Consider the following 14,551-nt stretch of genomic DNA (forward strand, 5'->3'; position numbering starts at 1 on the left):
GAATATATCATCTGTGCTCTTTACTACTCTACGGAATATTTTGACTATTATCATGTCATTTCTTAAAGGCATAAGTGCAGATTCCTTGATGGTGATAGAGAAAGAGAGAGACCTCTGTTGGATGGAAGCACCTCAATTTTTATTTCTGTAACATTGCTCATTCAGTCTACATTTTTTTTATTTGTCCTCCCTCTTAGTTATTCCCTAGATTAGATCTCCTTCTCATGAATATATATATATATATATATATATATATATATATATGTATATATATATATATATGTATATATATATATATATATATATGTATATATATGTATATATGTATATATATATATACATATATATATATATGTATATATGTATATGTATATATATATATATGTATATATATATGTATATGTATATATACATATATGTATGTATATGTATATATACATATATGTATGTATATGTATATATGTATATGTATATGTATATGTATATATATATACATATATATACATATATGTATATATATATACATATATATATATATATATACATATACATATAGGTAATTGGAAACATTTTTAACTGTGGTATTTGATTGCTGCTTATTAGTGCTATGATGAGATAAGATTGAGGGAATTAATGCATAAATTGCAAGACATCTGCATGGCAGAGGCCATAGTTGTCTCCAGGAACTGTAGCAGTTTCCAAAGTAAAAATTTCCCATTGGAATGTGTTGCAGGAATCTCGAAGTAGATATAACTATTTTGCATTGAATTTGTTCATACTAAAATGATCTACAAATTTGTTCAGGAACACCATCAGACACTTCAAGAACATAATAGAGAAATTTGGATAATTTCAAGTTAAGAAAACTTATTCTTAATGCTCATGGACTTGATTATTTCAAGATCAATATAAAGTTCCACCATGAACTGAAATAAGTGCTTGGGCACATAAAACTGCAGTATGATTCTACTTTGTAACTCATTGCTGGATGGCACTTCTTTGATCTCCTCAGAGGAGGTGTCATATTCAACTTTAGGTTGGTGTTTCCGCAGCATTTGATGACAATCAACTTTTTGATGGTGCTTCAATTATAGTTCATTAAGATAAGAGAGAGATTGAGAGCTCTAGCTATTTTATTTAACTCAGTAGTGGAACCACACATCATTGTTTAAGATCTAGGCAGATTGATTGAGGACAAACAACCACCATCATGTGTGTCTCAGCCTCCAAATAGATTATTTCAGACATCTATGCATGGGGCTTATTTTGATTACATCAGACCAACCTGAAGATGATTTATAGACAAAATTAACTGGAGTTGCTCCAAAACTTGCTTTGTCATGCCACATGAACAGGATATTTGACTTCAGATTCCATGATGAATGCATTAGTTGAACCTGAGATGTAGCACATATGTCAGTGATGCTATGTAGTAAGAGATATGCAAGAAAGTTCAACTTATTTTAATGATTCATATTTTCAAGACCACTTTAGTTGTGTGAATTTTTCTGTTTGATCTCTTCAGTATGATTGATCCAGAAAAAGTCTACAGATCCGTCACCTGATCTAAATTCATTCAGGCTTAGGTTGTTGAGCTGTCTTGATTGCTCAAACTGGTTTGCTGATCCTGAAATCCAATTGCAAAACAAGTTGCAGACAAGCCTGCCTTGCTTTCATCATTATTTGGATCTTGAAGTTGTCTCAGAACTCTTTCTGTGTTCAGCTTCTGTCATTTGATAGGGACATGCACCTTCACAAATAATTCCATGAATTTTTCTATTTTGTATCAATTAGTTCCCACAATTACCATGAATTCATTTCGCATCCACTTATTTTTTTATATAATCTTTCTCTCTCAAGAAATTTTTTGTAGGCTTGAACTAAAGGACAAAGTGACAAGGCATGGACACATGATTACACTATAATCACTAAAGTACTGGTTGTGGTTGGTGGAATCTCTCGGCTGCATTTTGTGCCATCAAAATTCCAGGGTGAAGCCTTTCAGATTTCATTTACTTCTTGACCAAGAGAGAGGGTCAATGGACATCCAAATACTCCAAAAACAAGCCGAAAAATGTCGACATCGGATGAGATTACTGTTGCCGCAATGATTGTATTCAGCTACTTAATATTCTAATTCTCCATTTGGATTGATAATTATCTTGCCAAGTGGAAGAGGTAAAGTTGGCCTTCTATTCATTGTTTGGAAGATGACATACAGACTAGCTAGAAACCACACATAGGTGTTTGGTCTCTCTTTGTGGTCTCCTTTCAACGATGGTGACATAGAGGGGAAGGGACTGATTCATCATGCAACTTGTGGGAAGGGTGCTTGGTGGGCCAGACACAGATCTTTCACATACGAGAAGAAGATATGGGTTGAAGAGTTCATGCAAGTTGCAGCAATCTACAGATATCCACCCTGTGATAAGTCCTACACTCTGTTTCACCCTTGCAATTCATAGAGAGAGTAAATTGGATAAGAAACTACCACATCAAATAAATAGGAAGCAAATCCTCATTTCTCTTTCATTCACTCAGTAGGCAACATGAACAAAACTTTCAGACTGCTGCACTCCACAAATCTGTACTTCAAAGATGATACTGAATCTTACAAGTAACAGCATGCAGCATAACTCATGAAATCTACATTATATTTTTCTCATGCTGTTCTTGCAGTAAGTTTGCATATGAACTTGCAAACAAGCTATATACTTCTTGATCACCACTACAACTCATGAAGCTACAGTAATACTCCTGCTTAAAACAGGAAAATAAAATAAAATAAAAAGCAGTGGGAGGTGTCAAGTACAAGTTGCATATTTTTTTTCTCATCCTGTTTTGGCTTTGAGTTCTTTACTTTTTCATCCCAGTCTTCACCACTTAGCCTAAATAAAATTTGTGATAAAAATGAAAGGAAACCTCATTCGCAAATGCTGTGAATGGAGTATTATTATTATTATTATTATTATTATTATTATTATTATTATTATTATTATTATTATGTCACTACTTGTAATTAATGCAGGTCAAGTTGCTGAAAAGACATAAAAAAATCCCAAAATATAGATAAACAGAATGGTGCATGAATGCTTTTTTCTAATCATGGTTTTCTAATGATGACAAAATCTTAATGGTAGATAATAAGCTAATGATTTCTGTTTTCGTCTTATATTAATTACCCTTAGGAAAAAAAAATTAATGATAAATAATACATTAATCAGTTGAAATAGTATTACATATTTATGTCTCATAAGTATCACTCTCATTAGTATCCATCCAAATAAAATTAAATACAAACCATGGTTATCATTATGAATTTGAGTTTTTATCATTTTGTAAAAATATTGAACACCTAAAAAACATTTATTATTCTCATGAATTATTTTATTTCTTTTTCTTTTCACTCCACGTTTTCATCTTTGTAAAAATTATGTAATTTACGTTAAGCTTAAGTTTAGATGAGTAAATACAAGGATAGGATATATATATATATATATATATATAATATTATATCCTTGGATTATGTTTGGGCGCGTCAGTGACGTGGCAATTTCTCCACACAAAAACCTAAGCGTGACTGCATAGAAGACTTGGCCCGCTTGTGGGTCCCACCTTTTTTGACGCTTGCGACATTACTGCCTACGATCTATCGTTGATCTTATAAATCTACGGTTGCAAACGCGTCGCATACGATCATCTATGCGCAGATCCCGGAAGACGATGTCGTCCACTCGCGTAAAGGTGTCGCTAGTGGTGCGATCTGGGGCCCCTCATCAGACGGCCTAGATCATCGAACGGGAGTGTTGTCGAGGATCTAGTCCGTCCATCGCTATATCGCGAAACCCGAAGCAGCATATCGGATGGCTATAAATAGCCGAAGAAGACGACGACGGCCTGCACATCCTCTCCACTGCTGGTGTCTCTCAGCCTTACGTCTGCCCCCACTTTACTCTTTCCTTCTCTCTCATCATCACGTCCGGCCTCGAGCCGGCGATCTCTGACTGAAAGGACGGCGCGGCCGCCGATGGCCTGAGGGCCGCCGCATCCGATCATCACGTCGGCTCCGATCTTGTCGGATTGGGATTTTGATCGTTAGGAAGCAGCTTGTTTTGTTGATCTGGATTTCTTCTCGAAGGCTCATCTAGTGCGGTGTTTTATGTGTTCTTGGAAAGAGCTTTCATTGGGCGACAGGTCTTCAAGGGATTTTAGTTCTGGCGCTATTTCGGAGATCTTTTATGATTGATAGTTATGCTTATTTTGACTGGTGTTGTTTGGGAGATCTCCAATTTCGTGGTCGATTTTCGAGAGAAAAAATGGGACTTTGCTGATAATTTTTTAACTCGAGGTGTAATTTTTTTGTTAGAATGGAGGTGATTTTGTTCTGTTTATGTGAAATTTTGATTTTTTTGGGGCGGATTAGTGTGTTGAGTTGATTCTTCTTTATTATTTTTGGAAGATTGCAAGACGTCTGTTTTCTTCTCGATAATCTTCATAAAATCAGATCAGATGGCGAATTTGGTGGGGTGATTGGATCAAGATAAGGGTTTTTTGTGGAGAAAATGGCAGTGGCTTTTACTCGTTTCTCTGGCTGGATCTGGGGTGGGAAAGATTATGAATCCTCGAATTCCCTGAGTGCTTCTCCTGATCTCTCGTCGGGGTTTAGAGAGCCAGATTACTTGAAGTTTCCGCCAGTTAGTGGGCCTAGGATAAGGTCGAATTCGAGAAGAATTAAGAAGAAGTGGCAGAGCCGGGAAGAGCGGCGGATCGATAAGGAGTATGACATCGTCCTTGTGCCCTCGGACGGTGGGTGCATGTCGGGGTCGGAATCGTCAGATTCCGATTGGTCGATTGGGTGGTTAGAGCCTCATGCGCCTGAGTTCCAGAGTGACAGTGAGACCGAGAACAGCAGCTTCGCTGTCTTGGTCCCGTGCTATGGGCGTGGTCGTTGTGAGCAGGTGGAGAGCTCCAAAACCCATGTCTTGGGAGCGGTTGATCGTTTGGACGATGATCTCTCTGGTGAGATATGGTGGTTCTACATGTTGCACAAACTATCAGTTAACTATTACCGATATCTTGTAGTTCGAGATATGAGTCTCCTTACATGCATTATTTAATCTTCTAAACTTAGTGCTAGATTTGTTGAAGTTTATGTTGTTGCATTGTTAATGATGGTTTCATGCTTCCTTGTTAGACAAGTTGTGTATTGTCAAGGTACACTAGTTTTATTTCTTTTTTTTCCTTTTTCACAAAAGCACAAATGGTGATGAGGGGATTGGAGCTCAGGCCGTCAAAGGCTTTACCTAGCCAGTGCCTTCAAAGTGCACTAGTTAATTAATGGACTCCTAAAAGCCAAATCTATGGCCATTAAGACATATCAAGTTTACATGAGATACAAGACCAGGAGATGCAGGACAAGGACATTGTTGATTTATTTTACTAGACTTTTTTGAAATATTTCCTTCTATAGTTTATTTTTTGCTTCTTTAGGCAAGTAAATATGCATGCGCTGAGCTGTTCTACCTGAAAATGCCATATTTGGCATTGATTCCATTATTTCATAGCTCTATTCGGCTAAGTAATTTGCATTCAGATGATTCCACTGTCATTGAGGGCCAAAAGGCGGATATACCTTGATTAGGTTGTTGGTGCTACTTATTTTGGTCAAATGCCTTGAGGTCTTTCACTTTAGTTGTTTCATATGTTATGTGCTTTCTAAGATCTTGCCTTGTTTTGGTCTTTTTTCCCTGGTTATACCTTTTTCTTTTGGTCATCATATAAAAAGGTTGATTCTTCTAAATGCCTAGGACCCTGCTGGGAAGCTCAGTAATTAGAATTTTCATTTTCTTTTTGTTCTCGTATAAAAAGCTTGAATATAATTAGATTTTGTTAGATTCTGCTTTTTTTTAGTTACTGAAATCTTCTTTCCTGGCAGCAATTTCTGTCTATCTTTTCATTATTTAAGCATACATGTGAAATTCTATTGTAAACAGTTCATGTCATTGAACGACTATTCTAATATCATTTAAAATTTTATTGGTGCAGATGGCAAGAAGTACATGGAAGAATGGCTTTCTTCTCTTTGATGTACCCAACTATGTGATAATTAATTGATAGCTTGGCCTTACAAGATGTTATTGAAGACCATCAGCTTTTGTCATTCTATAGTTAAAATTAGAGAAAAAAAAAAGAGAAAAAAATTCAGTGTGAAAGAAGAACAATCATGAAGCAATGGAGTGTCATAGCACATAAAATTCCTGCTGGATATTCGCTTGTGATCTTTTTTGGAAGAAAATTGTTTCTTACCATTGGAAGGAAGGCAACTGGAGAAGTTAAAGTAGTATTGGAGTTTGCAATTTCAAGAAGCTTCGGATTATTAAGCAATGGAATGTCTTAGCGCATAAAAATCCTGCTGGATACCACTCACTCATGATATTTTGGAGTCAAATTGTTCTTACAACTGGAGAAGTTAAGGTAGCAACTGAGTTTAGCAACTTCAGGAAGCTTCATATTGTTTTGATCATAACCATGAAGCAATGGAGTGTTGTAACACAAAATTCTTGCTGGATACCAATCGGTTGTGGTACTTTTGGAACCAATTGTTTCTTTCAGCTGGAGAGAAGGCAACTGGAGAAGTTATGTAATGGAGTTTTGCAACTTCAGGAAGCTTCTGATTATTAAGCTATGGAATGTCTGAGCACATAAAATTCCTGCTGGATACAATTCACCTGTGATATTTTGGAGTCAAACTCACTACTGGAGGGATGGCAACCGGAGAAGTTACAGTGGCAATAAATTTTTGCCACTTAGGAAGCTTGAGATTATTTTCACCATAACCATGAAACAATAGAATCTCTTAGCGTATAAAATTCCTGTTGGATACCATTCCCCTGTGATATTTTCGAAGCAAATTGTTTCTCACAACAGCAGAGAAGGCAACCAGAGAAGTTAGGGTAGCAATGGGGTTTTTTAACTTACGGATGCTACAGGCTACTATGACCATGATTATGAAGCAAAGGAGTGTCTTAACCCATGAGACTCGTGCCTATGATTTTTCCAGAAGCAAATTGTTTTTCACAACGGGAGAAAAGGCAACTTTAGAAGTGTAGCAATGGAGTATTGCATATTCAGGAAGTTTCAGATTATTTTGACTGGGGATGAGAAAAATTAGGAATTGCGTTTATTCTTTTATCCCTCTTCTTACTGCATCCAGATGGGGATTTTCACCATTGCATTATGTACTTACTGAGACTAAACAATGTAACTACTACTGTACATAGGGAGCCATCCTTTTCCAATTTTGCTGTAAATATTATGCTTTAGGAAGGCCAAGCTCCTTGTTGCTTTGTAGGGTAGAATTCTTTTCCAAAAGTCATATGTTTATAAGAAAAAGATAATTCTACTGCATGGTTGTTGAATTGGTCAGCTCTTTCTAGTGATTCTTTGATGACCCAACCTTGGAGTGTAATATTTCTTTTTGTACTGGAAGCAGAAAATTTCTATGATGTGCTTTCCTCTGGCCTCTGGACTTTCACTTTCTTTTTTACTTTGTTGTAGTAATTATATCTGCATTTCCATTGACTTGTAACATGCTTTTATCCTCTTTTAATAGCTGTTCATCATTGCCATCCTGTCATCGATGGTGAAGCTGCTTCCATTGTCTTTATTGACCGGATTGTTTTTGGTGGTTGAAATACTTAATTGCATCATCACAGCTTTTCTGAGGAGCCACATGATTGAAGCCGTGTTTCAAGCATGCTCATGATTTGGACTGGGCATGCTCGTGTGCTACATGTTGAGGAGCACCTTGGGACCTATATCTTATAGACTATGGTCTGGATTTCTGGTACGCTGCCTACCTTTAAACATTTCCGCTTCCTTTAACTTCTACCGGTTGATGCCTATCACCAGGACAAATTCTTTCCGCATGAAGAAATGTGACGGATATGGAGCAGTTAATCTTCTACTTACCATTGATGCCAAAACATGTTGCATGCAGGGATTATAGACAGTCTTGTGTGAACAAGTTTGCAGTTTCTTAAAAGCATTATTTAAAATCATTTCCTCCTGCAACTCTCATTCTTTTCAGGTCTTACAGAACTTTAGCAACCACAGTCTCACATCCATTTTCTCTTTCTTTTCAGATTCCACAGGAATAGTCATTGTGTTACACGAGAAGAAATCCTATACATGCAAGAAGACTGGAAGACTTGTGTGGAAAACCACTTAACAAGGTAATGAATGATCTACAGGAAGAAGACTAACAATGAGAGATCGATGATGAGAAGAATGCATCAGCTGCTGGTGTTGCAATGAGTTCTTGTTGTGTGTCGAATGTATTAGCTGATCATACTTTGACTGGAATTGCAGAATACGAGTCGCTGCAGGAGTTGATGAGGGCCTGGCATTCATGCACAAGGAGCTTCATGCAGATGGAATTTGCCCATGGAAATCTCTAGTCCCCCAGCATTTTGATGAACAACAACATGGATCCTTGCATCACATAGCTTTAATGACGGCAATGCAAACAAAGATCAACACCATGGGGGGAAAGAAGATTAAGGAAAACAAGACCAAGATAGATCCTTCACTGAATGCTGCAGGCTTAGTTGTTTGACAGATTAAAATCTATTGTTGTTGTCTGTTTTGTTTGTCAAACTTCCTCAAACCATCATAACCTTTTCAAGTTAATATGATGCATTTTCTTTACCACCTATGTGTAGGAAATCAGTACGATACTATTGGGGTTTGAGTTTAGGTTTGGTTATGCATGTGATCAACTTGTAACACATAAACCAATAGAACTAAAATAAAAAACATGTTCAGAGTCCCATGTTATGGAAATTAGCCAATTAGGGTTTCCATTCAACATCACCATATGTTTTTATCAAAGGAGGATACAATGATAAGCTGCTGCTGTTCCCCATCCCAGCCTTTGTTTGGGCTTGCAGTGCTGCCACCACCCTACCAAACTCCTCTTTCTGTTTTCAATATATTTTTTGGATCATAATTAACTCATCTCTGTTTTCAACATAATGATCTCCTCTCTGTTTTCAATGTATTTTTTAGATCATAATTATTCCTCTGCCAATAAGCTGTGCTTCCAGCCTATCACCAGAGACTGAACTGCGCAAATTCCCAGAAGAGACTGGTCTTGCTACTGAAGGCCCCGTCTCTGAACCCAAAAGACGAAGACCTCATGCTAACAAGGGAAGCAGAGACCAGTCTCTACCACGCTCTCCCCCCGCCAAGCAAATCTGAGGACTTCCACTCTCTGATGCAGCAGTACAGGCCAAACTTGAGGTAACCCCCCATTTCCCTCACAGCTAAAGATCAAGTCCTTTCCTTTCTTTCCCCAGGATCTTGAAGCCCTCCTGAAGTAGTAGTCACCAAGGTTCACATGGGTGATCGCACTTGATCTCACAAGATTGCAAGCATCTCAGCCTTTCATGAACTGTTATTGGCCTGTGTCCTCTTTGACTAGTGCAATTTTGTGTTTGTGCTGCTCCTTCCCCTGTGATCTGAGCTAGATTTAGATGCTAGGAAGAAGTGAGTTGTCAGCTCCCTGGTTCTTGAGATGACTTGTGGTTGGTCTCAGATCAAGGAAGGAGATGGTTGCCACACCCTACAAATCCATTAGAGCTCCTTGGCTCCTCCCTCAACCCAAGGTTGATGATGGGGTTCTCCATCACCAGTCTTCTCAATTTGCTGCCTTTCTGAAGGATTCACTTCCATGGCCGTCATCCCAACCCCCACCCCCACCCGCATCACCTTCACCGGGCAGTAGGATTAGCCCCGCAGTCCTGTTCATCATAGTCATCCTTGCGGTGGTCTTCTTCATTTCCGGCCTCCTCCACCTCTTGGTCAGATTCCTCATCAAAAAGCACCCTTTTTCCACCACCTCATCCCATCCGGAGCGGCCACAGGCCGGCGAGCTCGCCGGCTCCGACGCGCTCCAGCGCCAGCTCCAGCAGCTGTTCCACCTCCACGACTCGGGCCTCGATCAGGCCTTCATCGACGCGCTGCCCGTCTTCCTCTACAAGGAGATCGTCGGCTCCAAGGAGCCATTCGATTGCGCGGTCTGCCTGTGTGAGTTCGCCCAAGAAGACCAGCTTCGGCTTCTGCCGGTGTGTGGCCACGCTTTCCACATCAACTGCATCGACACATGGCTCCTCTCCAATTCCACCTGTCCGCTGTGCCGGGGGGCGCTCTTTGTGCCGGGCTTCACGATCGAGAATCCGGTCTTCGACTTCGACGACCCGAGAGAAGAGGATGGATTCCCTATGGAGCAGGAGGCAGAAGGTGATGAAACGGTCACCGAGAAGAGGGTGTTCTCAGTGAGGCTTGGCAAATACAAGAACTTGTGCACCAGAGGAGCTGGGAATGATGGTGGAAGTGGCATTGCTGATGGTGCTGTGAGAATGGAGGAAGGAGAAACTAGCAGCAACAACTTGGATGCAAGGAGGTGCTTCTCCATGGGCTCTTATCAGTACGTTCTTGCTGATTCCAGTCTCCAAGTTACTCTCCCCAGTGGTCGTATCAAGAATGGTGATGCAAAGGGAGGCAGGGGAAGGCGAATCAACGAGCAGTCTGCAAGCACTGAGGTTATGGAGGGGAAGAAACTGGGAATCGGGAGCAGAGGTGAGAGCTTCTCTGTGTCAAAGATCTGGCAGTGGTCTAACAAGAAGGGAAAATTCCCAGTGTCATCAGGTATTACTTCTCCTGATGGGGACTTGCCATGGATTAGAAGAAATGTTGGGGATACACGAATGTGATGTTACTACAATGCCTTGTATGTTGTTCTTCATCTGTGATGGCTGATTCGATTCACATTTCTCTTTTGTTTTGCTTACCTTTCATCTCATCTGATACTTGTTTTCCCAATGTGGTTTCAGCAATCCTCAAGAAAAAATGATAATTTTAGCAGCTAGTTGATGAATCTTAGATGGTTATGAGTAGATTAACATAGTGAAACTTGCTACTTTTCAATCCTTTTTGGAGCTGGCAATGAATCTTAGTGGTAATATGTTGTGACAATCATTAGTGAATAAACCTATCCTTTGAATGTTTTAAGAGACATTCCAAAATTTACATGCCTTGAACTCTGCTTTCATTTTGCCTTTACATCAAGCACTCCAGCCATGATCCAAGTCCAGCATTATTGTTTCTCATCCACATCCTGGTTGGTGATTTTTGCTTGGGATTGCATTCCTGAAAATTTGATTAATATAATCCTTGATTCCCTCAGAAAAAAGATTAATGTAATGCCTCTTTATAGCTTTATAGCCTTTCTCTGTTGTTGTTGCTGCTGCTGCTGCTGCTGCTGTTTGAGATGCCTCTTGGGTGCTGGTGTGACACCACAAAGCTTCTGTACTTGTACCTTGAATCAGCTGAAGCCTACAATGGTGTTGTGTTTGTTGTCTTTCCTGTTGAATAAGCAGACTGGGAAACCTCCCAAAAGCTTGACTGTGGATTCTTGTGATGAAATCACTTGATCTGAAAAGTAAGGCGAGATATGAAGCTCTTGGCTTGAAGCAGTTGTCCTGTCTGAAGTATACTGCTAGTTCTTGAAGATTTAGCTGATAACATCAATGACACCATGAGGACTCGAATCTAACTACTCAGATGGAAAACAAGGTGACAAAAGGTCAAAGTTACATCCACAAGAACTGGAAAAGAGATGATTAGCAGTAACAGCTGGTGAATAAGAATGAAGACTCAATAAGCTTTTAACTTGGATTATTAGAAACTCACAAGGCATTGTTTCTCAACAGGACAGTGAAAAGTAACTCAACAGATACATCTTAAGGCCAGGAAACAAATCAACTCGAAGCATTAAATGTCATGTAGGATGCAGACTTGGGTGCAAATCGAGGACCATCCAACTTGCATTGATTTGGTCATGACATCTTTGTGGGACTCGAGTGGGATCTGAAAAGGAGGCAATGATTCACCTACAGAAAACTAGTTGGTGCTTCTTACGTGATCAAGTCCAGATGATCCATCCGGAAAGTTGTTCTTTTCCATGTAAGAGTTGCACACAAGATTTGGGAAAGAGGCAGGGAAGTTTGGTGGCATTTCATTCATGACCTTCAAGTTCCTGAGCTTGAAGTATGCCCCACTTGCGCCATAGTCTCGGCTTCCACCATATGGCCATCGTTTCAACCAACAAAGCATGGAAGAAAGACTTTTGAGACCACTTGCATTTTTCTAGTCTGCCATTGGAGCTCTACTTTGCCATCTCTTTCCAGATTCTGCAGTGGCCCTCGGTGCTCGAAAGTAAACTGCGCACAACTCTCCGCCTCTCCGCTGCCTTCATCTTCTTATCTTTTGTTAAAGTCAATACTTTGAGGAATCTTCTTTCTATCTCATTTCCTTTTACTCATTTCACCTCCCTCTTTTCTCATTTTGCAGAATCTTCAGCTTTTCTTTTCCATGATCTCGAGAACAAAAAAAAGTGGGCAAACAACACAGAAAGTTGTCACAGTTTTTAGCTCAATGCTTGCCTTTTCAGAAGCACTAACATTCAGTAACTATAATATATGCCTATCAAATATTAGCCTTGGGCTACATTTGTCACTGTAGAATAAATTTACTGGTTTCCACATAAAGTTGTGTCATTTTGTTCTTATGGTTGTCTGCACCATGAGTGCCAATTGATTGTTCATGGAACCCAAGGCCTTCCATGGACAGGTACAGGGAATGAGATAATTCTAGGAGTTGGTGAAACTTTTTTTATATTAGAGTATTTACTTATATTAATGGGAGTGGCAGGTATATTAGCTGGTCTTTTGTCTTGTTTTCATGTTTAAAGACCCTTTCCATAATGAAACAAGAGGAAAATTATGTGGTGTACACTTTGAACAAAGAGATTATTTTTGACAATACTTTTTGGAGGAGGCTATTAAACTAGTAGAGTTTTAGATTCTGATTGCAGTCACAGGATTGGAAAACACTAGACACCTCAAATGAGAATTAGCATGGTGTGGGATTCTAATTTTCTTTCTCCTCCTTTTATTATGAGAGAGATAAACACTTGCAATACTTCATCAAGTGAATGTGATAATTAGCAACATCTATTTGGTTGTACCACTAAATATCTATTTGTTCATCTGAATCCGGACTCAAAAATCCAAATAATGTTGGATTGGGTCATTCGGATTTGGGTATCATCCGAATACAAATTCAGATTGGATTGGATTGGGATATCTAACTAAGTATGCTTAAGCATTAACTTGTCTATTGCCTAAGGATAATACTGCATTTATTCTTTTTATATGATTATATATGCGAAGAATGAAAATGACCTAATAGGCCGAGGATGGTAAAAAGACAAACTTGCACTGGCGCTGGAAGTTTGACTTGACCTCAGAGCAAGCAATCTGCTGGATGAGAGCATAAAGAGGCACCGAGGCAGTGTCCTGGTGAAGCATCCCACATGAAAATGGCAGCAAAAAGGATCAAGGCGCATGAACAAGAACATTTCTCATTCATGGATGGTGGGCCACCAGAGGACAAATGAACTTTAAGATGATGATGCGACCAAAGCTGGACTCAGCTTCACTGCTTTTGTGGTGAGCTGCTACTGTCAAGAATGCTGTCACTGTAAGTCCTGTGATCAGAAACAGCAAGTGCTTGAACTACAAATCACCTGGAAACATTTGGAATCACTTGCATGCGGAGTCAGCTAGATTGCTGTTGTGTCAAACCCCTTGACGCAGCAGCGTGCAATCTCGGTGCCCCTCCGGTCCACACATGCAGAGTAGGAGACAGCAACTTTTGTGGCTTGGCGGAGGAAATGTGGTGAACAAGTTATGCCACAAGATATAAAGCTCCAAGGTTAGTCTATGTTTAAGGATATGTGCCGCAGCAAGGCATCTTGATCAAGAGAGACTGTGTGTTATGTTTGTACCAAAGGAGGTAGAATGGGCCATGTTTCCTTTCATTGCCAAAAAGAATCTGTGTTGGACGGAGGCTGGAAGAGGAATGGCAAAATATTTATATTAAAAAACAAAGAAAAAGAAAAAAGAGGTGTTTAATTTTTGGACAAATTTTAAAAAAATTTCTAGAAATTCTCGCTAAGCGTCCTTATCTCCAAACATTCCCACATATAGATACTGGCCAACTTTATCTTTTTACCCTTACATAACTTTGGATTTATTTTTCCACGTAGACAATGGCTTTTGGACCATTAAGGGTTCACTATTGGTTTGGTTTGGTTTGATTTGGTTCTAGTGGTTTACCATCACTAAGGAAATTGGTTCTACAGTGTATAAGTGGATGGTGCTGAGCTCCATTAAGACCTCTATCATTTTTTTTTATTCTTTTCATTTATCTTTTTGTCCTCCTTTTGTGTTTTTCTTTCTTTAAATGCCAATCTATTCGTCCTTCTTTTTTTTTCTTCCTCTATTTATATGATAATATTAAACAAATACTTGCTGAATATGATTGTAACTAAGATGATGATATGTTATTAAACACATTAGTTCCTTACATTAAATATAATGATTATTTAATGGCTAAAATCAATAAATATACCTATTTTAAAGCT

The 14,551-nt window shown here is 39.1% G+C and overlaps 2 protein-coding genes across 3 annotated transcripts; both read left to right on the forward strand.

Moving 5' to 3' along the window:
* Positions 1-3,905: 3,905 nt before the first annotated feature.
* Positions 3,906-7,407, forward strand: LOC103977835 (uncharacterized). Its single transcript, XM_009393469.2, has 2 exons — positions 3,906-5,019; positions 6,046-7,407. Exons 1-2 carry the CDS (start codon positions 4,563-4,565, stop codon positions 6,084-6,086), a joined length of 498 nt encoding a protein of 165 aa, XP_009391744.2. The 5' UTR covers positions 3,906-4,562; the 3' UTR covers positions 6,087-7,407.
* A 151-nt stretch (positions 7,408-7,558) lies between these two features.
* On the forward strand, positions 7,559-10,830 carry LOC135633146 (RING-H2 finger protein ATL46-like). 2 transcript variants are annotated; one of them, XM_065142270.1, is made up of 3 exons: positions 7,559-7,846; positions 8,145-8,234; positions 8,371-10,830. In XM_065142270.1, exon 3 carries the CDS (start codon positions 9,612-9,614, stop codon positions 10,773-10,775), a length of 1,164 nt encoding a protein of 387 aa, XP_064998342.1. In that variant the 5' UTR covers positions 7,559-7,846; positions 8,145-8,234; positions 8,371-9,611; the 3' UTR covers positions 10,776-10,830. The 2 variants fall into 2 exon arrangements, with proteins under 2 accessions (XP_064998342.1, XP_064998340.1); XM_065142268.1 differs by having other exon boundaries at positions 7,559-8,234.
* Positions 10,831-14,551: the final 3,721 nt, after the last annotated feature.

The sequence above is a fragment of the Musa acuminata genome, chromosome BXJ3-3 (assembly GCF_036884655.1).
Source record: "Musa acuminata AAA Group cultivar baxijiao chromosome BXJ3-3, Cavendish_Baxijiao_AAA, whole genome shotgun sequence".
In the NCBI taxonomy this organism is placed as follows: domain Eukaryota; kingdom Viridiplantae; phylum Streptophyta; class Magnoliopsida; order Zingiberales; family Musaceae; genus Musa; species Musa acuminata.